The following is a 26193-nucleotide window of genomic DNA, read 5'->3' on the forward strand; positions in this document are numbered from 1 at the left end:
TGGAGTAAGTGTACAAACTGTACATCTCTCCAGTTCAGTGATCCATAATGCCATCAGAATTACAGCTGTGACAACCTGGATCTGTAAACACCGCATTTGCACAAGCTTAAAGATAACCAAATCAATCGTTAGACTGATGTCAAAAACTCAAGTTCCTCGGTCATGCTGTCGCTCACTCCTCCCCGCGCCAACATTCTGCCCTCATAGTCTGAATAAATCATCAAATAAATCAACTTTTTTGCGTGACAACTGTGCAAGTCAGCAAGGTAAAACACTTTTCCTTACTCTGATTATTTAACAAGCTCATAAAATTCCTACTGCTTCAAGCCCATGAGCTGCTGTGATATTCCCTGCTATGTAAGTAGCAGAGCAGACTGGCAGAGATGAAGCCAAACACTCTTGTCCCTGATTTGAACTGCAAATATTTTTCAGAACCGAACACCAAAGACTCTTTTTTTTTACTTGCCAGTTAGTCAACCTGTTACAGTCCTTGGACAGTGCCAACACAGTACTAAAAAACTGGTTAATTTGTAGGCACTTTTGGTTAAACACACACACACACACAAACACACACACACACACACACACACACACACACACACACACGCACACACACATAGGCTAAAGACACGAAGAAGAACAAGTTTTACTGCTGGAAGGGGGAGGATGAATCCTTTATTTAACCCTTCATGGTGCAGTAACAACACCTCCATAATACACATGTTCAGGCTGTGATAACACGCACAAGCTTTTCTGCATGATGTTCTGAACTGAGCAATGTTGCACCACCACAGCCGGTTTAACCCTGACCGGCCGCCCCCGCCGTTGTACAACAGGATCTCGTCGTTCCCTGTTTCCTCCAGCATTATTGCCACAGAGCTGATCAAGACAGATGTCCAGCAGCACAGTTTAGTATTCTGCTGTCTGGCTGCACATGCTTGCTGGCTGGCTGTCCTCACTCTGCACAGAGAGGCTGGCTAATAATTTGTCAGCCCCTGTGGGGTATGAGGCCAGCATGTCAACAACAGGCCCAGTGTTTCTCAGGCCAGCGATAGAGATTAGAGAGCAGGCTGATCCGGCCACTGTGCAAGCAAAGGGGGGAGTAGTTGACGGAAAGGAGGGCAAAAGGAAGCAAGGGAAAGAGGGTGGTATTCCTGGGTCTCTCTCAGGAAGGGAATGCAGCTCAGACAGTGTTTTGCTACAGTCACAGCCATTTGGGACTGACAGAGGGGGTACTTGTGGCATGTTATGTTTTCTAGCCACAGTACATTGTCACTGGCATGAAGGCACAAAGCACCCTTACGTGCGAGAGCAGCTATTTTTTCACATAACACATAACAGTGTTCCTTTGATGGAAAGAACATCTATGTTTTCTCAATCTGAGCAATGTTGTGCAACAATGTTCCTTGATTTGCAGGTCATAAGGTTAACCCACGGAAATCTACTAACAAACACAGTGACATGGTTTCAGGCCTACAGGACAAAGTGTGTCTACAAATTCTGAGTAAACCAAAACAAAGTAGCACCAAGAAAATCATTTTAGTATGTATGCGGGTTGACTCCCTCTGTTATCAGTTGTTCAAACAGCCCTTTCCTACACAATGTACCTGCTGCTCACACTGCTAAATGAAGCTCCACCTTCACTTCCATCACTAGCAACACAATATGTCTAGAGTTTTCTCACCTCGGGCTTCCAGCTCATCATAAATCATAAATGTTCCACATCTGTACATACATGTAAAGTGTCAGATTTAACAGCCCCACTTGCGAGGCAGACTGTGTGAGTCAAATAAGTGAAGATTATACAATACACACATCTGACATCTAGTGGTTGAGCTATGTACTGTAGATTTTCACACTCAGGGACTGATGGCCTTATGAGCTGCCTTGAGGCAGCCAGAATCAGGTGGCTAATTGTGTCAACCACTTTTTATGAAAAATATGTGTTCATGTGAGACGCTGCCACAGATCATCAATGAAAGTTAGCCGTAGCTATGAACAGAACAAGACAAAAGGTGAATTCATGCTTGAGAAAGAAATGTGCTCAAACATGAACAAGATTTCAATCTGAATCCACTGTCTGTACACAAGAACACAGCAGCAACACTGAGCCAGAGACTTTTTAAATGTTTCTGCAAATAAAGCGATTGTGACTATTCACAGAGAGGAAAAAACCTTCAATGCTGGCTTGTTGTTAAAGAATGATCTGTAGATGGAACAAGCAGACTGTACAGGGCAAGCTGCATTAAATAAAAAATACTGTGTGTCATCACATGTCTTCTTAAGTCAAGATGACTAACATGATAGGCAACAAAATACGTCCCTGAGCAAACTGTTCCTGTAACTGATATGTCTTCAAATCAGTTTTGTTCACCTCAACAGATAAATATACATGAGCATGTGATGCAAGTACGGACAGGTATCATTACAAGAACATGCAGCAGTGCACACTAAAGACAAATGGATACTGTTTAATGCAAAACTATAATGGGGGAACTTGATATTCTATATTGTGATGCAACATGAAATCTAATGCCAAATGCCAATGAACAAAAGCCATGACTATGACACAAATATGTCTATGTGGTATTTTTCTGTATACACTATAACTCATTAAAACCAATGTAGATTAAAAAAGAGATCATTACAATCAATTACAAAATATACTACATACTATACCACAACTGTAGCCTATGTCAATTCAAGTAACATTGAATATGTATACATATACATATAAATATAAATATAAATATATATATGAAAGACTTGTATAGCAATAAAGTTTAAGTGCCAAAGACTTTGTACATTTTATTTGAGCTGTACAATCAATATTATTTGCATACATCTGAAAACATGTCTCTCCTGATTAAATTGACTTTGTTCGGAACTTTGTAAGTGAGTATGTAGACACACAGAGAAATACACAAGAACTTGATTGACAAGACCTAACTCTTCCTTGCAGTATAATACCATGAAGCAGTTTCATCTTGTTTCCACATCTTGTTCTGTCAGTTAATCTGGGCTGCAATTAATCAGTTACTATGCAATTTCAGTCTGCTAGCCTGTAACATATTTTTTTTTTTGTGATTACTTAATTTTCCTTTCCTATTGATTGACGTCTTACTTCAGTGATGTAATGGCAAATAATATAGCCTTTGTTCGACACAGGTCGGCCTATAGTTCACCTTGCAGATTTAAAAGATTATTTACAATATGATTTGCATTACGAAAGGGAGAATTTTCACTTGTTCACCTTTTGTCATTTTACAGGCTCTGAGAAGCATTATTTATTGCTCAAGCTTAATATTTGCTTCAAATATGGAGAAGTAATAATGGCGATGGAAACATTTCTGGGCAAGACATTTTATAATTTAGATGACCAAAACAGCAGCAAGCTGGGTTGATTTTAATGATGTTTATAAACTTGATTAACTCAGAAGAACCTAATTACAATTAGAAAATATTTATACAAGATATTATTATTATTATTATTACTTTTTATAACTCAAGTGTCTCACATTTGTTATTATTTCACCACACGGCAACTCAATAAGAAAGTTGCTTACAAGGCAGAATAGTGGTTCGGCTGTTAGCGGTGTGTCACTTTAATTGCTTTCCAACCAGTGCTTTCATGTTCCCCTGAATTCACATTGGTTTTATCTGGACGATCAAGCTTCCTCCCACAACCCAAACAATTACATGTCAGGCGGACAGGAGGCTCTAACACTGTCCATGATTGAAACCCTGTCCATGGTGACTCTCTGCCTTTAATCAAGCTTAGCTATTGTCCCCTTTCCATTATATGTATAACATTTTTATACATACTGTGTATATATATATAATTTCATACAAATAGTAGTTTAAGTGCTTTACATGATAATAACACATTAAAACAAAGAAGCTATGTGGTTTTCAAAGTAATGTGACCAACAGCTCTAAAAACAAGTAGCCTGAACCTGTAACAGAAAGAATGACACGCATAACAATGGAACTTATCAACCAAAATCGTATGGCTTGTTTGATATTGTTGTTGTAAAGGACAAAGAGCACATACTGTATCTACTGGAGGTTTATACAAATATCTTGGGAGGAAATGTCCATGTCAGTGTCAGTGTTGCATGCAAATGTACATGCAAAAGCAACACTGCGGTGAATGCAAAACATGACAACAACAAAATAAAAAAATTGAATACAAAAGTTCTTAACATATATTGTATTATGAGCGTTGGCAGTATTGATGTTGATGCTCATTCCTGGTTCTCATAACGGCACACCGCTGACAGTGACAGGTTTAGTGTTGTATATATTTTCCCTAAGAATACATGATAAGCCACCCACAAAAAGTAACATTTGCAAATCAAAAAAATGGGAGGTTTTGCTGTGATAACAAATCAGGGTAAGTAGGCAAAAAGGAATTTACTGCACTTAATGTGTCTGAAAGATACACCAAAAAAAAAAGTTACACCAAAGTGACTCAACGAGCAAACCACAAGCAAATGTCAGGAAAATGCTCCGGAAAGATTAACACCACCTGCACGACACACACAGATGTACATACACGCAAGGTGCAAAGTAAATGTTTACGTCTTGCAGTGCCTTGCAAATTAGACGAACAATAATGCCATTAAATGAGATTCACAGTTCCTTCAGACCTCAGGTTCAATCAATCTAAATCACAATAATTTGACAATAGTAGCAATTAATACTACAGCTACTACAGCTTGTTTTTTTTTCTCCCAAAAACAATAATACACAAAAAAAGATATTTATTATAAAAGTTAAGGGATGCTGATCTTCATGTCCATATATACCACAAATGTAAATGTGGGTGAATATTATAAGGACCATTTCACATAATTTGCAGTTACTCTGTGTTGCACCTTCAGGTGGCTGGGCAGGGGACGGGCCATTGGAACCAATTTTGCTTTGGGGGTTTTAGATGAGTTTGCATACAACAACTGATGTAGTGACACATAGCACGCTGTTCTTGTTACTTGAGTGTCAGTCTCTGGCTTATCTGCATCATGGCTGCACCTTTCACTCTACTGGTTTTATGCTGGGCATTCAGACTGAGCTACAGTGCGAGTCCACCTGAATGGTTCCACAACATTTCTACCAGTCTCTTTAGTTTGCCTGGGGACATTATGCTCGGAGGGCTGTTTCCCATCAACTACCTCACCAGCAACCTCAGCCAGAGGACAGAGCCTAACAACATCAGCTGTAAAAGGTAACAGGTTGTGTAAAATAGCATCTTTGAGAAATAACGACCCTATTAATTGAGTTTCTGAACCAATATGTATGAGTAAACTGACTAACAAGGTTTCCATTTTGTTTTTTTCTGCCTGTGGTTCCACAGTTTAAATGAGTTTGGACTGGGCCTTGCTCTAGTGATGAAATATGCAGTGGATGAAATCAACGCAAACACAGTTTTTCTCCCTGGCATTAATTTGGGTTATGAAATCTATGACACATGCAAACAACCTGCCGTCATCGTGAAGCCCACCATCTCGTTCCTCACAGCAAAATCTACCAAAGCGCTATCTGTGGAGTGTAATTACACCAACTATGAGACCAGAATATCAGCAGTGATTGGTCCTCTAACCTCAGAAATGGTGTCGGTCATAGGAAAACTCCTGGGATTCTTTCTGATGCCACAGGTTTTGTCACAAATATGTCCATTACATTTACGTCTTGGGCTGTAAAGACATTTCCTCAAAACATATTCCCAATGTTAAAACTAAATCTCCAGAGTGAGGCTAAACCTTCACCTCTACAGTGTCCCACAAGAAGTTGATTATTTTATCTCAGATGGAAGTAAGCCTTAAATTGTTAGAACAAGATGACTACTCGCTGTTCTACAAAGCAAGCTGTATTACAGAAAAATATTAATTTGTTCATTCATCACTATCGATCTTCAATTGTTTTGGCTTTTAATTTTAACAGATTAGTTACATTAAAAAACGCTGCCCACTTGCACTGCAAATGTTTCTGCAACCTCAGTAAAATTTCCATTAGGCTTTATATGTCAATAATGCAGCATTGTTGGGAAACATCAGTGTGGTAAAAATTAAAAGTGGTATATTATGACTTTTCTCACTTCAGGTTAGTTTCGGTGCCACCAGTGACAAATTCAGTGATAAGCTTCTCTATCCGTCATTCTTCCGCACGGTGCCTAGTGACAAATGGCAAGTGGAAGTCATGGCGCTTCTGCTGAAGGAGTTCAACTGGAACTGGGTGGCAGTGGTTGGCAGTGACGAGGAGTATGGACAACGAGGTGTGCAGGAATTCTCCAAAATAGCAGAAAATAAGTCTATTTGTGTGGCCTATCAAGGGCTGATTCCAGTCTACACTAACGTTGAATCAGCAATCAGTAACATCATCGACAATATCCAACTAACCAAAGTCAGAGTGGTAGTAGTCTTTTCTCTTGCAGAGCCAGCTTTGGCATTTATTAAAGAGGTTAGTGAATCATGTTATTAACACAAGTTATTGGTGAACAGATTATATTCAGCTCAATACCAATGATCTAATCCAATCCACTCCAGGTCATCAGGAGAAATGTAACAGCTGTATGGATTGCCAGCTCAAGTTGGGTCATTAGTGATCAAGTGGCTTCCCTCCCCAATATCCAATCAATCGGAACAATCATTGGATTCTTAAACAAGGTACAGAACGTGGATCTGCTCACTGAATACACACAGGCGCTCTTCACCAAAATTAGTGAGGAGAGGGTGAATATGTCCCTCTCCACACCAAAGGTCAAAGGCAATTTTGACAATCCCTGCCCACAATGTTGGAACTTGTCAACTGCTAATATTACCTTGGTAACAAGCGATGCAGTGAAGCGCTCAGCTTTCAGTGTGTATGCTGCCGTCTACAGTGTGGCACAGGCACTGCACAACCTAATGGGATGCAATTCAACTGCCTGCATGCAGGGACCTGAAACCAAAATCTATCCCTGGAAGGTAATATTTTTTTTTTCTGTGTGTTGTCTGCTATATTTAAGTGTTTGCAATTCGAAATTCCTTTTTTCAAAAAGATTGAGACTAATTGATGAATAAAATCTTCTTTTCCAGCTGTTGCAAGTTTTAAAGAATACTTCTATAGACATAAATGGCACTCAATTAAAGTTTGACTCAAAGGGCAACCCAAACATTGGCTATAATGTGATTGAGTGGGACTGGACTGATTCTGGTTTAAAGTTCATACATGTTGGAAGTTTTTATCAACAACTGTCGATCAACAAAACCCTCTTCAAATGGCACACTGCAAACGCAGAGGTAATTTCAGCAATCTTTTAGAAACGTGATATCCACTTTTAAAAATGTATACTTTAAAAGCTTTGTGGTTAATACAATTTGGGTCTCTGAAATGTTGTAATTTTTGTCATGACAATCCTAACTGTAATGCAGGTTCCTAAGTCCACCTGTTCAGCAGCATGTGAGCCAGGCCAGGTCCGCAGAGTCAAAGGCTTCCATTCCTGCTGTTTTGATTGTATCGACTGTTTGGCAGGCACTTACCAGGCAAATGAGGGTAACGTGGTATCTGTCAAATACTTGATCTGTATTTAAAGGAATAGTGTAATAGTTTGGGAAATATGCTTTTTTATATATCACTCTCCTGTCTGACAGTGGTATTACTCTTGTCATCTAACTCTGTTTAAGACATTATTGGTTATGCAATCAAACCATTGCCATCAAAAATGTATTGTTGTGCTTTCTCATAGAGGACATCCAGTGCAAAGAGTGCCCTGAACGTCAGTGGTCTGTGGACCGCAGCAATAATTGTACCAAACCCACCTTTGAGTTTTTGTCCTGGGACACGTCTGTGGCTCTGGCAATGATGCTGGCCGGGATGCTGCTCCTGGCATGTCAGGTGTCAGTGGGTGTTGTGTTCCTGAAACACCGGGAAACCCTATTGGTAGCTGCCTCGGGGGGTGCCCTGAGTTTTGTGGCTCTGATTAGCCTGATGGGAGCTTGCCTCAGCCTGCTGCTCTTCCTGGGGCAGCCTGGGGAAGTGGTGTGTCAACTTCAGTTGCCCCTCACCTCAATTTTCCAAACAGTACCCATCTCCATCATCCTGTCCATCTCACTACAGGTGAGAAATGACAATACGTTCAAATACATCACTGTACTGGAAGACACAATAAAGATTGTAGAATAAAGAAGAATTACTCATTGTAATCAGCCTGCAATCCCCTCTTTTTAAACAGATACTCTACGTGACAGAGGTCCCAAAGACAGCCGCCTCACACCTCCATATACTAAGAGGCCCTGGAAGCTGGTTGTTCGTGCTGATCTGCTGTGCTGTACAGGCTGGTCTCTGTGTCTGGTATGTTCAGGAAGGACCCTCACTGTCTGAATATGTGTCAAACATGAAAATAGACTTTGTAAGAGCATTTCTGGCATGTCCAGTGGAACCCTTGATTGGATTTGCCATAATACAAGGTTTCAACGGTGTAATGGCCCTTATATCATTCATGTGTACCTTCATGGCAGCACAGCCTCCTCATCAGTATAACCTTGCCAGGGACATCACCTTTTCCTCCTTGATCTACTGTGTGATTTGGGTGACCTTTATTCCGATCTACATAGGCTTGAGTAACAAGGAAAGGTCTATTGCCCATGTTTCTTTCACCCTGGCAAGCAACTTGGGACTGGTGGCTGCCTACTACTTCCCAAAATGCTACCTGCTGTTGAGAAAACCTGAGCTCAATACAGCAGAGCACTTCTGTACCTTCCTAGAGGGCGTCCCACTAACACAAGTTCAGGAGGAACCTCAGCCACAGACAGAGACAGGGCAGTAGACTAAAGTGCAGTTTTGTAAATACATTCTCAAAGCAAATATCTGTAACAATCATATTTTGTAAAATGTACATTTGCATGCTTAATAAAGAGTGTTTGTGGATTTCATGTATTAAACTCCAGGTAGTTCAGGCCTACAGTATAGGCTACAAAACATATTTTACATTAGGCTATAATAAGTTGATCTTTATTGCAATATGCAGTATTTAGTATCCCTTGTGTTTTTGGATTCAGCTTTATGTTATAAAAGCTCACCTGTTGTTCTGTTAACCTGCCTGCTTGGTCACTTGCATTTGGATCCAAACCAGCTTTCTACAAACTGTGACACGCTATATTTCTTTGGTTACTTTAGTTACTAGTTATGAAACAAATACATTATGCTATCAAACAATAGGAATGTATTGTTGCCCACTGGGGAAATTCTTAAGCAACCCAGCAATAGACTAAAGCAACATATCAATCAGATATCAATTAAAATTACCCCCACCTTTTTTAGCTGAGAGTGATGTGTACACATGAATGCAACAATATCCTAAACCAAAATAAAAATAAATATCATTCTGAAATGGGCTATTCTGCAAAATGAGTACTTTTTTGAGCCTTATACTTTTGGTACTTTTACATGAGTACACTTTTAAATGAATCACTTTTACTCGTAACAGAATATTTCTGCATTGTATTGCTACCGGAGACGGTTTAGAACCATAGGAAAATCTTTGTTGCTAGCCCACTAAAAAAGATCCAAGTACTTAACCATTAATGTAAGTCGAGTAACTTAGAAGTAAGAAGTAGGGAAACTTTCAAGCTAAGCTACTCAGCTCACCTTTGTCCACAGAACGTCAGTCTCGTATGGCCGCTCATCCTCAAATGTTTTGTGAAAGGCCTACTGCAGGATTTTTTTAAACCAAGGACCCCTCAACTGAGAGAGAGAGAGAGAGAGAGAGAGAGAGAGAGAGAGAGAGAGAGAGAGAGAGAGAGAGAGAGAGAGATCAGAGACCCCCCACTGTATAAAATTAAATTGCATACTAAACTGGGCTTAAAATCATGCGGGTGTCCTAAAGCCTTTATGTATTTTTAGTGCATAGCATTAAGCTATTAAAATAGGTCAGTAAGCCTATCATCAATGTTTTTTTTTTGACAAATAGGCTGATTTGCTAATAATAGGCTAAGCTATGTCAGATTCATGTTAAGACTTTTTATTTATGTTTTTACTTTTAAAATAAATAAATAAATAATAATAATGATAATAATAATATGTTTACGGTCGGCGTAAACATTATCATTGAGTGGATTTAGCCTGTGGGGTCGCGAATGTGCGTTTTCCTAGGATGGCGAGGGAATTTGTCCCGCCCTACTCTGCCTCTATTCATTGGTCACAGAGACATGGGCCATGCATGCCTGGGCACGAGGCGTGGTTAGGGTAATAATATCATGTAAGCCAATCAGAGGCCGAGTAAGGTAGGGTAGGGCGGGACATTCCTTCGTCTTCCTAGGAAAGGGCATGTTTACATTGGGAAACGATAGTCCCAGGGCACTTAACAACGGTTGCTAACAACTCAGACTACTGTAAGCCTGCTGTGTGTCATAGGAGGTAAGAACTTTACTTTTCAGACTTGCTAGATAAATTCTTATTTGTCCTTGCCAGCTGGCACCTTTTTCGATGCTTTGTTACCTAACTATAAACAAGCTAACTAATAGCAAGTTTTTCATACCAGCTAGGAAGAACCATACAGTCCTTTGTTATGTAAAAGTAGCTGATGTGCATTAGAGGGTATCTTAGATTTGATGACTTGTCCTATAAATTAAAAACTACAACCTGCAGCAGTCCCCTCAAAGGTTTGTGAAGACAAATGGGTGTTGTTCAATGTAAAATAATTTTTCTATAAGATGCAATTTCATGCATTCATCAAATAAAAAAACCTAAATATTTTAAATGTATTTTACATGTAAATACTTTAGACAAAAAGGAAGATAATGTAATTCCCCCCTCGTGTAAGTTTTATTTTTGATTTCAAACATCATGTGAAATAAAAATAAAAATTAAAAAAATGCCAATCAAAAGCTGCTTCCAGGCAGTCAAGAAAACATTTCTAACTCAATTAGTCTCATATTCTGCTTTAAATGTAGGTTTGAAAGCCTAGTATGAGAGTATGTTTGATTCAACTTAATGGTGAGAGGACAAGAACATTTCCACTAGTAAAGTTCAATATTTTTTGTAAACAGCGTTACTTTACCTTTTTATTTTCATCCAGAGTGTAACAATGCCTCGAGGTAGATCGGCCACAAGCGCCCGCTCAGACAGCAGTGAGATGGATATTGATGGTACAGGTAATGTTGTTTATGTTGCTATTATTGCAGTAACTAGTAGATGTTGATGCTCTCTAAGTAATGTTACTTTGACAGTTGCAAATTAATGTTTTTTTAATCAGAATCAGAGATGGCCAAACTGCAGAGACAGTTCAGGATCATGGAAGGAGATCGGCAGGCCTACAACATTCAGGCCCGGGAGCAGATCCGCAAACAAGAGTGAATAAGCACTACACACACATCACATTGTCAATCGTGTGTGTGTGTGTGTGTGTGTGTGTGTGTGTGTGTGTGTGTGTGTGTGTGTGTGTGTGCGTGGGTGTGCCTGATTGATTGTTTTTATAATGTGGATGAAGGCAGGAGATAAAGAAGTTGCAGAAGGAGCAGGAGGAGCTGCATCAAAACCTTGGTGCCTGTAAGAGCTTGTCACGCCAACAGCAGGACAGTGAGGACACCCAGCGTCTTCGTGCTCTGCTGGAGCAGAGAGATATGCTAGAGGAGGAGCTGGGGAAAGAGAAGCAGTATCAAAAAGAGCTAGACAATGAGGTGAATAAAGTCTTTTTCACTCTAGATGATACTTTGAATTAAATGTTTACTGATATGTTTGGTTAGAAACCACAGCTTATGTCATGTATCTGTAATGTGGGCAGATTGCAAACATGGAAATGAAGATGGCAGAGCTGAGAAAAGGTGAGGTCAGCTCTGGTGATACACAAAAGTCTGCAGTACGGAAAACTCAGAAGGCCATACGCACTTTGGAATACAAACTGGACAAAGTGAGTTATGCAAGTTATTACCACAGAATACCTAGAAAACAGACAAATCCCTCAATATTATCATGTAGAAGTTCTATTGTTGTTCTGTCTGTTTTTCAAGTGCATATCTTCACAAATTATTATCTTCCATTGTATTATTTTAAAGTTTGCATGTGCTGTATGTCCTGTCCAGTCCTTGACTCGTTTCAATGAGCAGCTGACCAAAAACAGCCACCTGAGAGAGAAGTTGCAGACTCTTCATATTGAACGTGTTCGTTTCCAGCAACTACACAACAGGTTGGACAAGGTCAGAGGCCACACCATAGGGGATTCAGAGACAGATTTCGACACTGTTTTTTAACACGTCCCCTGCACTGATTTTTGTGTGTTGTAGGAACTGCAAGATATTCGCAAGAAGATCGGGGAAATTGTCAACATGTCCACTGCTGCTTACGATGCCAGGTCAGATTTGAGACAGTTGTGCAATAGGCTAATATGTAAAAAACATAATGACATGCTCTTGGTTGTTGAATCTTTTATTTAATTTTGGGCCCTTCTACTTTAGGGTTGAGGCTAAGTCCAAGATGACCATGATGAGGGAGAAGGCAGTGAAGGACCTTGCCCAGTACAACACTGAGATGAAGGAACTGGAGAGGGTTATAGCACATGAGTGCAGCCTGAAAGAGTTTATGACCATCAAGTGCAGCGAGAGGAGCGGGCAGGATAATGGCCAGGATATGGGACATAGACAGCGTAAGACACAGCCATTGATTAAGAATTATGATAACGGAGAAAGTGTTAGTGACAATAATAAAGCTGGTAGTGATTATTTGATGTTTATTTAGTGGGGAATCTCACCAAATAGTAGCTTGTGCTTTGTGAATGCATTTAGGAATCCCTGCAGTCTATTACAATATATCCCATGAGCACAATCTTATCTGATCTTCATGTGGAACTTTGTTTGTGTCTTCAATATCTAATGGCCATTTTCTGCCCATGCCAAACTGTAAACTGGCAGACACTAGCATTGCCTAGTTTTAGTTCATGATCGCATGTCCACAGATGTATTAGTCCCATTGTTTAGTTGTTCTTTTTATTGATATATGTTCTTTTTCAGTCTGGAAAACATAACTCACAAGCAGACAGAAGCCAGAGTAAACATGCTACCACAGATTAAATCAAAAACACAAACCAAGCAAGAAACGTTCTAGGTTGGTTTGGAAACCAACACCGGTAAAACAGTACAGTGTCTTCTGCCAGTGAGTCCTTGGACACTGTAGAAAGAAATAGAAATGTTTAGAAATAATAAATAGATAGATATAATAAATAAATAAAAATAATAGGATCCTTTTTTTTTCACTGTTTGTTATCTGGTTTCAGCCACTAGTAGCAACACTGATACAAAAATAAATCAATGTAAATTACTACAGTAGAAGATTGTGATGTACAGATTTGGCATTGTTGGTTTAAGTTTGTCAAAGGAGGAATAGGTGAATGAGAAAAATATCAGTGTTAACATCATGTATAGTATTAAATGATGATAATAATACTGCTGCCACTGGTTGTTTGGATGATCCTAATGTGGATGGTAATGGTTCTTGTTTGTTCCAGTGTCAGAGCTGAAGGAGCAGAGGAGGATGGACTCGGGGGAAGAGTCGCTGGACGCTCTAGAGGAGGTGTTCCAGAGGATCCAGATTGTGACAGAGGAGGACAACCTGGACATGCTGGTCACCAGGTTTATCCAGGGTAAGTCTTACCAACACAACCTGACTATTTCAGACTCATTCATACACAAAGACAACACTTTTTACAGTCTTTATGGCTCTGGAAGCCAATTGTTATGACAGTACCTGACATAACATATGTTATTTCTATGACAATGGCCCCATAATTACAGCCATCTCTTTCCTTTGAGAAAAAAGGTTCTCTACCTTTGGACGAACACTGAAGCAAAATAAGTTCAACATCCCCACTTTGATAATAAGAGTAATCAGTCTCAGTTCAGACTATGTAAATGTATCTGACTGCTGTATTGCTGTTTTGCTGTGTAGTTGAAGACCGGAACTTTGCACTTTTCAACTTTGTAAATGAGCAAAACAATGAGGTTGAAGCACTGAGAGATCACATCAGCCAGGTGAGTATGTGTTCTGCATTTACTTGTCATTGATTTCTTTCATTTTTACCTTTACAAAATTAGCCTATACTACTATTCAGTGCAACAATAGAACAGATGCACCTAATTCCTTGTTCACAAAGATTACAAGCAACCAGTATTATGGACAAAGTCCAGGGTCATAGAGTTCTTACCAAATTCTAATAAGTTCAAGGAAGTTAAATGGAAAGGTAAAGCAATATTGTTCATTTCTAACCACAGTTTGTAGTGGGAAAGGGAGCATGTAGAATTCAAGGAGAAAAAAATTGTGTTGCTTCATGTGACTTTCACTTGAATCTGAAATGTGTGCATCTGCAGATACAAGCAGAGACTGAGCAGTTTCGAGTAGCAGGTTTACAACAGGAGCAAGATCATTGCTCTCTGCTGAGAGACATTGATGAACAACAAAAGGAAATTGAGTTTCAAGCTGAGGACTATGAAAACCAGGCCAGCATCATGAGCAAAATCTTGGACGAGATAAAAAAAGGTTTGCAACTAATTATTTTACCGGTTTGAAATTACCTAATAATTTTATAATACGTTTTATAATTAAGAATTGAAGGGGTAATAGAGACATTGTTCAATTAGTATAATTCTAATTAATTGAGTTCAATAAATAGGTAGTGTAACTTGTAATCTTTCGGTGCCCTTCAAACTGCATTTCGAATTGCATGAAATTGCAAGAAATTCAAATTTGTCGAACAGAAAAGCATGCAGTTCAACATATAATGAACAATGTCCAATATTAAATGGATAAGCTGTGGATATTTACATGGGTTTAATTTCCCCCTAAAGTTTGTCTCAAATTAGATTATTTTTCCCGGAAATGTTTCATGAAATCATTTTTTTTTTCTTAAATACAAGCATACATGCAAAAAAAAAATATAAAAAATAAGCTGCTACTCCTGACTTTAGTTTCTTCCATCTCACAGGAGTGAACAGCATCTTCTCTAAAATGGAGTGTGACCGCTCAGTGATAGAGGATCTACTGGGCTCCTCTACAGGGATCAGTGAGAACAACATCATGTCCTACCTGGGTCTGGTGGAACAGAAGACCAATGAGCTGCTCACCGTTCAAGCTTTCCTCAACTCTAAAGTAACCTGTTAGCCTGTGGTTCTTACTTACATTCCTGAGTATAGACAGTACTTTCCTTTATTTCTGCTCTGCAATATACCATGTCTCTGTATTGTCACTCTTACAGGATCTGGAAAAGGACTACAATCCAAAAGACCTGGCCAAATTTCTTTTGGGTCAAAATCCAGAACTGCTTCAGCAGACTATCAGCATCCAACCTGCATTCGACAGGTCAACCTTTCATCTGTTCTTTTTATCCCCATTTGTTTATAATTAGTAAAGCTATATATTTAAACACTCTGAACATCAGGTTGATGAGTGTGTCTGTGTTGCTTGGACTCCTCAGTGGGGAGAATGATGCAGAAGAGTCTCCTCTCACTGATGAGGAAGAACGACCTCTTTCACAGTGGGAACTTCGCAAAAGAATTACGCAAGGGGTCAGTGCAATACATAGTGCTAATCCTACACTTAAGTAACTATTTATGCTTTACGTCATGATCAATTTTCTAAAGTACTTTGTTTTTATTTCTGATTCTGATTTTATAGGTTCTGATGAGAGAGGGACTTCAGTCGGGCAGTCAGCAACCAAAGCCTCAAAGATCAGTCAGCAGTTTGATGGCAGACGACGCTCCCTGGAAGACACACTAATCTGACACATTGACATGATCAGAGTAAATAATGAGCACAGGTTTAAAATGAGATCCTTATCCTCCACAGTTAAAGGGCTAGCTTTCAGTGTTTACCGTAATATAGTCTTGCATTGCTAGATATCTCTCCTCAGTGCAGTATGGTCTGGCTACACCGCCTATCTATTCTGGGTTAGAAGGAAAAATGCTTTGGCTTATTTCTTTTATTTCTTTAAACCAAATACAACCGTCTTGGGCAGCACTACGCCCCGATAGCGGATATAGCAAAACGGGAGAGACATCAGGCTTTATCTCAGCAACAAACATCCGTTGAGCCAGACTAAAGGCAGTAACTTTGTTTTTGAGTTGATAATATTTTTGGGACATTCAAGATATCCTTTATCATGTGGATAAGTATCTTGAGTCAATTTATTTTTATTTTTTTTAAATAAAGGTTTTTACTTAACAGTGACTTCAAAAACCCAGTCTAAAAGTCAAGATTGAGCTCCAGATTTTACATGTAGATACATTTCATTAGTAAAACATATAGTTGCGGGATTTCCAGTGTCCTACCTATAATTGATTTGGCTGGACAACTAAAAAACTTTAAAGTCATTTTTCTCAGTTCCACATTCTAACGAGTTAAGGTCTTTTGCTCTTGTTGGGCAGTATAGATCAACATAGCTTGCACATATAAACATTTAAAGTTTAATTATGTTATGCCTATGTCACCTTTTATGATGAATTATTGGCATAGCCTATTCAAAGCCTGTATCTTGCTATGATTTGTTTAGTAGGAACTAATTAGGTTTGGAGCTATAAAGATGCCCTGGTAACCAGCTGTCCTTTTGATGTCTGACTTGCCATCTGGCTTTGACTATACAATCTGGTCGCAGTACGACCCTCCCTCACTGGCAGCGTCTCCTTACATGGTACTTGCTGCTATGCTCAAACGAAAAGGTTGGGGGCAGCAGAACCTTTTGTTATTCCAATTGGCATGCTGAGACCTTGAGTCTGTGTTTCTAAAAGGGAGGTGAGGAGTTTTTAGCGCTTCACTAAACATACTGATTTTGAACAAAAAAATGTTGGGTGGACTAATAATGATTTTTCTCAGATGTATTTTGGCAGATCACACTCATTCATTTAGATTTCTGTGATAAAATCAGTGTTATTATTTTAATAAACTGTGACCTTACCAGTAAATTAGTTCTCTGTTTATATACACCCCAATGATTACCCTAATAATGGCAGTTACCTATTTGTTGTGTAGTACTATGATTTTCATGTGTACCAGTAATAAGAGCATATGTATCTTTAATTTGCAGTGTGGCTTTAAATGTTCAAGGATAAAAAAAGAAAAAAACTTCACTTTGATCCTCACGAGTTTCAAATTTCATTTAATCCAAACATCCTGGTGTGAGCCTGTGTTGGGGCAAACGTGGCAGTCACTGCTGCAGTGAGCAACTTCCTCAGTACAAAAGAGAACATCGGGACGGGAACTTATTTTAAGAATATTTTTTTTTACAGTGAAACAATTAACAAAGGATGTTACTATATTTACGTTTTTAAGGTCAAACTAATGCCATCATAGTTTTTTTTTTATCATTGGCTGTACAAGGAAAGGGGATGATTTAACACAAGTGTACCTGTCTAAACAAGAAAGAAACATATAGGTTAGTTAATATGTTAATTATCTAGCTTGACTTGTGTGGTTTTAATTAGCTTATCTGTTCAAGTTTTGCCAGTGAGGTTTTGACAGCAGTGATTTTGGGAAGTGAAACTGCTACTTTGTAAACGTTTGCGACTGATCCACCAATGACTTCAGTTTGCTCGGGATAATCCCCCTGGCAGTCTCAACTGTGTGGCTATGAAAACAGATTATGAGAGATAAAAGGGTGCTGTGGAAAGGCAGAGGGGTGGCGGTGCCGGGAGATGAGATAGAGGAGGCTGCTTTCTTTGAAATTCTACTCTCACTTAGCCCCCTCCACTCCCAATAAATTCTCTGTGCACACGGCTCTCTGCATTGCCATAGAAACCTTCCTTTTAATCACAACAGAAACCTCATTTCCTATTCCTGACAAAGAGTCCTCATTGCCTGTAGAGACCGCCTGCATCAGCCATTTCCAAGGCCCGCCTTCTGCAGGCTGTACCTACCAGCAACTGCAGCCAGGCTGTGTAGCCTACCCTTCCCTCTCCATATAAGCACATTTCCACCTTTTTGTCTTCCTTAAGCCTAACAGTTTCCCCATTTTCTATTGCACCTTCTGCGTTGCAACTCATAATCTCTTTCCATTTCAGTCCTTTTAATTTTTTTCATTCAGTGTCTTTTTACATGACTGAAGCATTACTTTGTTTTGTTTATTCCATTTTTAATGTTTATTGTTTACTGTATGCCCCTAATACACCAAGGAAAATTCCTTGCAGGTGCAAACTTGCTTGACAATAAATCTGAATCTGATTGTGTACATGTTACAGGCTGGTGAGATTGTCACATTTAATTCAGTTTCTTGGAAACAAACCAAACCGCACGGCCAAAAACATGCAAGCACAGGTATTTCTCCACATTCATCTGGGAACTACATGCTTGTCTGTAGCCTACTTATCGGTTCCTTGTTAAACTGCTAAACACCTTATCAACTGCAACGTCCCACATCCTGTTATGCCAATCATAGTGGTTCCCTTAAAAACTAATGCTGGAGTCTCATTTCGCCTCAAGCTACTCGCCATTTATTATGTATTGTAAAGTTCTTGTCAACTTCCATCTCACTTAGGCAAAGTTTTTTCAGTTTTTAGCTCCACTTCCTGTCCCCATGCAGTCTTCTTCTGCTTTGGGACCAAACCATGTTAGCACTTAGAAAATGCCTTGTTCCCTTTATCTCAGACAAGACTGTTATCTGGATGCAGAAAATAACCCTGCCCTCTGTCTCTGCTCTGTCCTCCTCTCTCTCTTTTTTGTTTATCTGGGAATTTTGCCAGGTATTTCCCCAGTAAGTCTGCCTGCACCCAAAATGCTCCCTCCCCTAGACGAACCCCCCCACCCCCCTAAAAAAAAAAAAACTCTCCCTCCCACATCCAACCCTTCAGTGAATGTTGCTTAGCAACATGCAAGCTGGTGCATTTTCTGGCCAATCAAATTACTGAACATATTTTCGAAAGCTGTCAAGGAAAGAGAATATCACTTTTTTTTTCTATCAAGTCCTTCTTCAATCATGGGTTTACACCTTACAGCTACTTGTGGCTATTTCATATTGCTGCACATACATTGCTTTAGAGAAGGTTTTTTGATCATTCTTATTTTTAGTGCCAGTTCATCCCCAGCATGTACTAGCAGAGCACCACTAGGTGGCAGCAAGATCAGTTTCTCCGTTACCACACAGGCTGCAAGATTATTCTTTCTTACTGCTGTTGCCAAGCAATCCTGATTCTCATGTCTTACCTGTGAAACATTTGTGATTTTTACAGATGCCACCGACACCATTTTGTCTTTGTTTTCACCATTTTGAAATACACCCCATCTGTGAGAAAAACCATATTTTGGTTGCACTATGAAACCTATTTACATGCAATATATTAACCTATTATAAAATATACATTTACAAATCAGATCCATTCTGAGACAAGGAAACTCTGTTTCTGCAGGCAGAATGAGTGAGATACCCACCCTGTTTGCCATCAAGGTTTGGGTTAAATATTAGTCTTGAACGGCTTCAGTTGGCTTCATCTCATCATGCAGGAGGCAGGAAATGTGTTCTTGAGTGATTAGGCCAGCAGCTCTTGTCTTCCACTTTACCAGCAGTGGAGAGATCCATACACTATCTGGGCTAATATGTTGTGCAGCTTCCTGTTTTCTTTCTGTGCAAACCTCTGAGATAATACAACCAACTGCTTTGATGTTTCAGACATGATCCAGTTGATCAAGTCCCATTCAAATGTTTCTTTATCGCTGATTTGTTTTCTTTTTTACACTCTTCAGGTCCCTGTGTCCCTCCCCCTCCTCGATCCCCCTGTGTGTGAGTCCCTCATCTCAGCTTCGGTTGCTGTGCAGATGGCTCTTTGTTGGTGCTTCACAATAGGTCTAAGGTCAGTGTGCCTCATGCCATCAACACACTCAAAATTGTCCACTGCAGCTGTGTCGTGGCTGTATTTGTAGTTTTCAAAAATTATTCTCATGCAAGCATCTGGGCTGCTCATGTGTACACGGTTATATTGTGGTCTTGAATTAAGAGGAAGTTGTAAAACCACATTTGCACGTAGAGATAGCCTGGACCTTTTAGGCAGTGAATACTTTAACAGATATCATCTTGTTTTCAAGAATCTGTAGCCTACTACATGTAGGCCTTCTTTGTTATCTCCAAAGCTCTAGACACATTTCTTTATTCTTAGGCAAGTCAGTTGAAGACAAGCTTTGGAGCATGAGATAGCTCTGAAACAAACCAGACACCAGAATATCAGAGCAGCCAGAGAAATAGAAATGCAAATCTACCATCTGTTCTGTGATCCCAAACCAACCCCAATTGTTCATCATTCAAGAGCTAATTCAGTATTTACACACAGCTTAAACCTTAATAGTAATTCAGAGGGTAACAAGATACTATGTACATTTTTTTTAAATAGTAAACAAAGGAACAGGGCAAACTCTTTTAGATAAGTGCAAATTAGATAAGTGCACTTATTCATATTATACAATTCAAGGATCCTATTTCTGTGCTAATACATTTACAGACCAAGTATGATGTTAGAAGCATAAAAACATGTTATGTTTTATCTATGTGAGAGATGGTAGGTTTTCTTATTATACACAGTAAAATGTGCTGGGCACCACAAGGTTCAGCAGCAGAGGGCTGGGAGCTGGGAGGTCTTCAAGCCAGTTTGCAGCAGGAAGGAGCAGGTAGGCGGAAAGGCGGGAAACTAGAAGGAGGAGGAGCATTTCTTGCAAAGCAGCAGGAATGACTGGAAATTTCCACTTTTCTCTGGCAAGCCAGTTGCAGGGGTGGAGCTATAGAAGGTGAAATAAAGAAGGTAGTGCAGTTGAACTTAAGCAGTGCAGAGGAAGAACTTTCGCTACTATTAGGTTTATAAAACCTTAAAGGAATTGTAACTCATTAGTGAATGTAACATAACAGTGCCATCAGCTATTATAACCTTTGATTAATTACAGTCTCTTAATATGTTTTATTTATATATTACCAAAACAAATTATGCATTAATTGTATCCATTTGATCACTGGCATCTGTGTTTCTATCATGTATCACTGTGTTTGTGCAACTGACTATGGAAACAAATATCCCTCTGGGAGAATACATCTAAATCTTAAATCTTGTTCAATTAGGCACCCTTACTATACCGTACTGTACGACAATGTTATAAAATGTCCTAACGTGGATGCAATGAGTTGTTGAATAATACTTGTATGTTCAATTTTCAACACCTTTTGGATGAGAAATCTTGGTAAATTACACTGCAAACCACAAGAGTAGTATTTTTCAGGTTCTGGTGAGTTTATGTGGCCATAAAATAACCAGGTTATCTGAATGGAAAAAATAAAAATTATCACAAAAAGCACAAGTTATGTGAGGTTTATTAAAGACATTGTAATTTGAAGTGTAAGACAAATAAGATAAAACTTTAATGATACAGTGATGTAGCACCAACAATAAAAATCAATAAAAATGCAACTAAACATAATACAACAAACACATGAATAGATAAATATGTATGTATCATATTTGTTTACATGAGACTCTTTCTAGTTATTTGTGTCCGTTTACAGAGGAATGTATTATGCATGTGCGGTATTGGTACTGTCAATTAGGAGGAGCAAAGTGCTCGCTGACAGATTTTGTGTTGCACTGCAATAGGACACTGAAATATGCTTGTCTCTTGCCACTGCTGCTACATTTCAACCTATGTTTTGTATGTACAATTTACCGAATACATGCAGTATCTCGACTTCTGTAATGAGAGTACATAACACATTTACACATCATATCTGTCATCTATTTGTCCATCTGCTCATCCATCTATTCATTTTCTAGCAGTTTTTCTGAGTCAAGGTCGCTGTGGCAACACAGTCAGTAGAGTCTCCCAGGTGACCTTTTTTTACAACACCGCCACCAAGTGCTCCCATAGCAGCTTTGAGATGTAGTCCCTGTGGCATGTCCTGAATCTGTTCTGGGATCTTTTTCCAGTCCTTCAGTGGGAGGCCCCCACAGGTACACCATCCAATGTAGAGTTTGAGGTTGTCCAAGATTTCAGCTAGTTGTATTCTCATTATAATGTTGGTCACTACTTACAGGTGAGGGTCAAATTAAAGATGAACAGCCGATAAGCAGGATTTAGGGTTCAGCTCTCAGCACCAAGACCCTGAAATATCTGCACCCCTCTATGTGGTTGTTGCTTCTCCCTCACCTGGATTAGATAATACGTCTTTTTATGGACCGAATACTTAGCCTCAGTTTTGGAGGCGGTAGGCTAATCCCCCAGTTACTTTACACTCAGGAGTAGTTGGCTCCTGCGCATCAAAAATGGAGCCAGAAACAGCAGAGTTCATAACTCAATGTTAACAGATAAACTCTCTACAAACCTAGGCGGAACCTTGATATCCTGCCCATGATAATCACAAACAGGGAAAGAAACAAGGCATATATTTGAATAACACCCATTTAGAACTGGCTTAAGATAGTGGCAAACACTGCTTTCAATCCGAGTGTACAGAGACCAAAAGACCAAATCCTCAAAGCACTCACAGACTAATCCATACAACACTGAAGAGACATGTCAACCACAACAGCCCCAACAATATCCAGAGCAGCAGGATTTCAGGAGCTCTTGGCACAGTGCCCTTGAGGAGCTTTGGTTTACATTATGTGGCTTTCTGTATACTCAGATACAGTTTTTCTAATTACTGTTTCATACTGCATATCAATTGATTTTCTGTTTTGTTACTTGACTTGCGTTTTCACTTTTGCTGAATATTGTCATTTATACTGCATCAAATTTTGGTTTTATTGCTCACCTTTATACTACTTTAGTTTTCTATTTTTTGAATCTTATAATTGGCTGCTGCAGTGACACAATTGTCCCAAAGCAATCACTGATGAATAAATAATAATTATGCAACATTTTAAAATGTTGTCTTATGTTCTAATCTGTCTTAAAATATAAACAGTCTGTGCTACGACAAGTGATTTTAGTTATTTAGTATTTACTTTTAAGAGGAAACCTTATTAACGCCTTAAATGTAAAATTATTTTGGTTTAATTTCATGTATCCATATAGATGTATTTATTTATTAATTTGTTGTTGGTTATTATTCTTGACAATGTTATATTTTATTTTATATTTTCTTGGGTCTTTGTGTTATTATTGGGACGCACTGTCATTGTTCCTACAAGAATTTGTATCACAATGTCAAAACAAGTAAAAAGTAAAATAAAAAAGAATATTTTACTTCTTGCAGAACCATAAGACATCTAAAAAAATATTCATAAAAATGTATTGTTGTTCTATCAAAAGTAGATCTTGCCTGGCCTCGTTATTATAAATGTATTGTGACTCTCAGCCATATAGTTGTTACTTAAGGAACATCACCGCCGTTTTTATTTTAAAATGCAGTACAAGCTTCTAGGGGTCTTGTGGCAGCACTAGACATGTTTTCATTACCGTCAATAATAACTGTACTTAATTGTGTTAATTATAGATCAATAGCTTTCTTCCTCACTGTGCATTTGACTAAAGAGTGCCACTGAGAAGTCAACTTTATGTTGTCCCTGTACTCTGCAGGACCATGAGAGAGCCAGCCAGACCATGCAGGACACTGCGGTTCAAAACAAAAGAGCTCAGTTTGCCGCCATCAATTCCTGCAATTATCGGGACCCTTCCCCCGCCTAATCCTGACCTCTGCTCTTTGATGGGCCCCCACTTTTCTCAACCCTTGAGCACTGACATTCCACAAGTCAGGTCAATCCTTTGTCCTAAAGAATTAAGGTGAAATTAGGGTGGTGTACCCATTTTATATCCTCTGACCTGTTAGAGCAGAAAACAGTTTAACATTTAAAGAAATGTTTCCCCATTCTATGGGAACTGATGCAAAACATTACACTTTCAAAAGTGTCAATGTGAACACAAAGAGTCTTTTCTTTTATTTATTTCTGTGTTTCTGTAACTTTGAATAGTATTTTTAAAGAAAAGGTTTTCCAGTTCTTAATTTTGGAGTAGTTGGTTTGCAAAAATTGCCACATAAATTGCATCTCTTTTTCAACTTTTCCTTGACTGCCCTACTTGCTGCAACAGTTTAGTTCACGTCTTTACCTGAAACAGGCTGCCCATAGATGGATTTTTTTTTCTTCTGTTACAGAGTGGTGGCATATGGAAACATGTTGAAGTAGACAAATAGAAAAGAAAAAAAGACAGGAAATGATCTCACAAACACTCCCCCTCTCTCAGATTGCTCCCATTTTCCAGTTACAGAAAAAGAGTGAGTAATGCCTTCTGCTGCTTTTTAGTCTGCTCCTCTGTTCCTCCCATGAATCTACTGAAGACCATTGCATTGTGGATGTCTGCCTCAATGCTCTGCAGTCTCCAAATGGTCTTCAGTTCCTAAATAAAGGGCCATAACACAATGCCAAGAGGATTCCTTGTCTTTAAGTGCAGTGACATGTCTTTTATTGTTGCGTTGTGTATTAATTTTTAACCACACCATATAAAAACAATGCTATGTCGATATCATTAACTTTTGTTTATGATTAATCGTTTTTGGTCTTTCACATAATATATCAAAAGCTTTCATATTAAAAATAGCAATCTTTTAAATATATGGTAGAAGAATATTGGGGAAAAAACATCCTTATATGAGACAGAAAATAAATCTCAAAGTAACCAGCTACTACACTGACACACAACTCTTTGATCTCTGCATGTAATTACAGTCTTTATAATTATATTTCAGCTGAATGTGAGGTGAATGACTAAATAGGGCCTGGAGGCTTTTTTAAATTCAGTGGCTTGACTACTGGCATGGCATGGAGAAGATAAGTGAGACGGTGTAGGATCATGTCTTAGGAGGCCCTAAAATTAGAGACTGAAAACATACTTGCGTCAAAATATACTTGGGTGTGTTGCGGCAAGTTAAGGATTAACAATAGTCTAGAAATATTTGAAATCCATTTATGACTGTTGCTCTGACAACTATCTGATAACTGCAGGTAAACGTTTTATGAAAACGATTGATAGCCGTGCGTGGGTGGAAACAATAACAGGCGTAGCAAGTAAGGTTGTTCACGGTCAAAACTTGAGCCATCCCATTGAAGGTCAGAGGGTGATGACACAAAATGTGTAAATTAGACCAAATATGTTTGCCTTCTTTTTAACTGACAGTGAGGCACTGACCATATGCAGGTATAAATGAAAGAGTTTGCAGCCCACAAAGTTGCGTGCTCCCTCTTCCTTTGGTTTAACAATTGGATGAGCAAGTGCAGTGACGGCAAAGAATGTTCACCTCAACAAACTTCTGAAGGAAAACAAAACAGCCAGTTTGGGATATCAGACAAAATCCTCTATCAACAAGTCTAAATGTTTCTCAATGAACCTGAAAGGGGAAAATATCTCTGGCAAATCCCATTCATCTGTCCCAGACACATCATATTGGCTATTAATTGGGTGCACGGTATCATTTCCCTTTTTTGGCATGTGTAGCCATAGCCTATGTTTTGGCTTATAGCAAGGTCACTTTGTTCTTTCCCAGGGGGAGGGAGAGGGGCACACATTACTGTGCACACTTACTATACCACACACCACACCCGGTTACTGTCTCTGATAGACTCACAAATCATAAAGCTACACATTTACTGCTAAGAGTGTGTGGCCCATATTTTTCCTTTTCTTTGTATCAAATTATGCTTGAAACAAGCAACTAGATTTACTAACTGATTCCAACTGACTCCAATGACTATAGAATTATTTTAGAGGTAAATATCATCTGTACAATTGTCATTTATAAATTTGTGTACATTGATATAAAACAATTATTTAATGCCAAGTTTAATATTTGAACAATAATGTATACTTTATTAATCCCGCAAGGGGAAATTACAATACATTTCCATTTGTAAAGTATGGCCTAGGGTATAGCTCTCAGGCTACGCAGGTAGTCTGTTTTGGGTCTTTAGGACATAGTTTTGTAATTGAATAATTATTGGTTAATTATGCTTTGTGTGTCTAATGAGCACTATTAATGATTTAACTCTATTTACCAGGTCCTTGAAATAGTGAAAGTGTAAGCACACTTAACCAGTAACACATTTCGTTACAAGGGTTAAATATACAAAGGAGGAGTGGCCGCAATGTTTTCGAGGCACATTATTCATTTTTTTGCATGCAATTTGATACCCCATCTCTACAGAGAAAGAGCGCTAAGACAAAAGATGTCCGCGGGCACATGTTTAGAAACTTTTCCACTCCATCTACTTAATACAA

General features: G+C 38.9%; 2 protein-coding genes across 3 annotated transcripts; both read left to right on the top strand.

Moving 5' to 3' along the window:
• Positions 1–4789: 4789 nt before the first annotated feature.
• Positions 4790–8912, top strand: tas1r3 (taste receptor, type 1, member 3). The gene is made up of 8 exons (XM_032514732.1): positions 4790–5227; positions 5357–5657; positions 6103–6459; positions 6546–6965; positions 7077–7280; positions 7413–7533; positions 7727–8097; positions 8213–8912. The coding sequence occupies exons 1-8, from the start codon at positions 5025–5027 to the stop codon at positions 8804–8806; spliced, it is 2571 nt and encodes an 856-aa protein (XP_032370623.1). The 5' UTR covers positions 4790–5024; the 3' UTR covers positions 8807–8912.
• A 1310-nt stretch (positions 8913–10222) lies between these two features.
• On the top strand, positions 10223–17074 carry odad1 (outer dynein arm docking complex subunit 1). Of its 2 annotated transcripts, none has more exons than XM_032513486.1 (15): positions 10223–10395; positions 11057–11132; positions 11234–11330; positions 11468–11657; positions 11762–11887; positions 12060–12173; positions 12261–12328; positions 12432–12619; positions 13478–13612; positions 13918–14000; positions 14337–14505; positions 14951–15114; positions 15221–15324; positions 15440–15530; positions 15640–17074. In XM_032513486.1, the coding sequence occupies exons 2-15, from the start codon at positions 11066–11068 to the stop codon at positions 15739–15741; spliced, it is 1698 nt and encodes a 565-aa protein (XP_032369377.1). In that variant the 5' UTR covers positions 10223–10395; positions 11057–11065; the 3' UTR covers positions 15742–17074. The 2 variants fall into 2 exon arrangements, with proteins under 2 accessions (XP_032369377.1, XP_032369378.1); XM_032513487.1 differs by having other exon boundaries at positions 11057–11126.
• Positions 17075–26193: the final 9119 nt, after the last annotated feature.

The sequence above is a fragment of the Etheostoma spectabile genome, chromosome 4 (assembly GCF_008692095.1).
Source record: "Etheostoma spectabile isolate EspeVRDwgs_2016 chromosome 4, UIUC_Espe_1.0, whole genome shotgun sequence".
NCBI classification, from domain to species: Eukaryota; Metazoa; Chordata; class Actinopteri; order Perciformes; family Percidae; genus Etheostoma; species Etheostoma spectabile.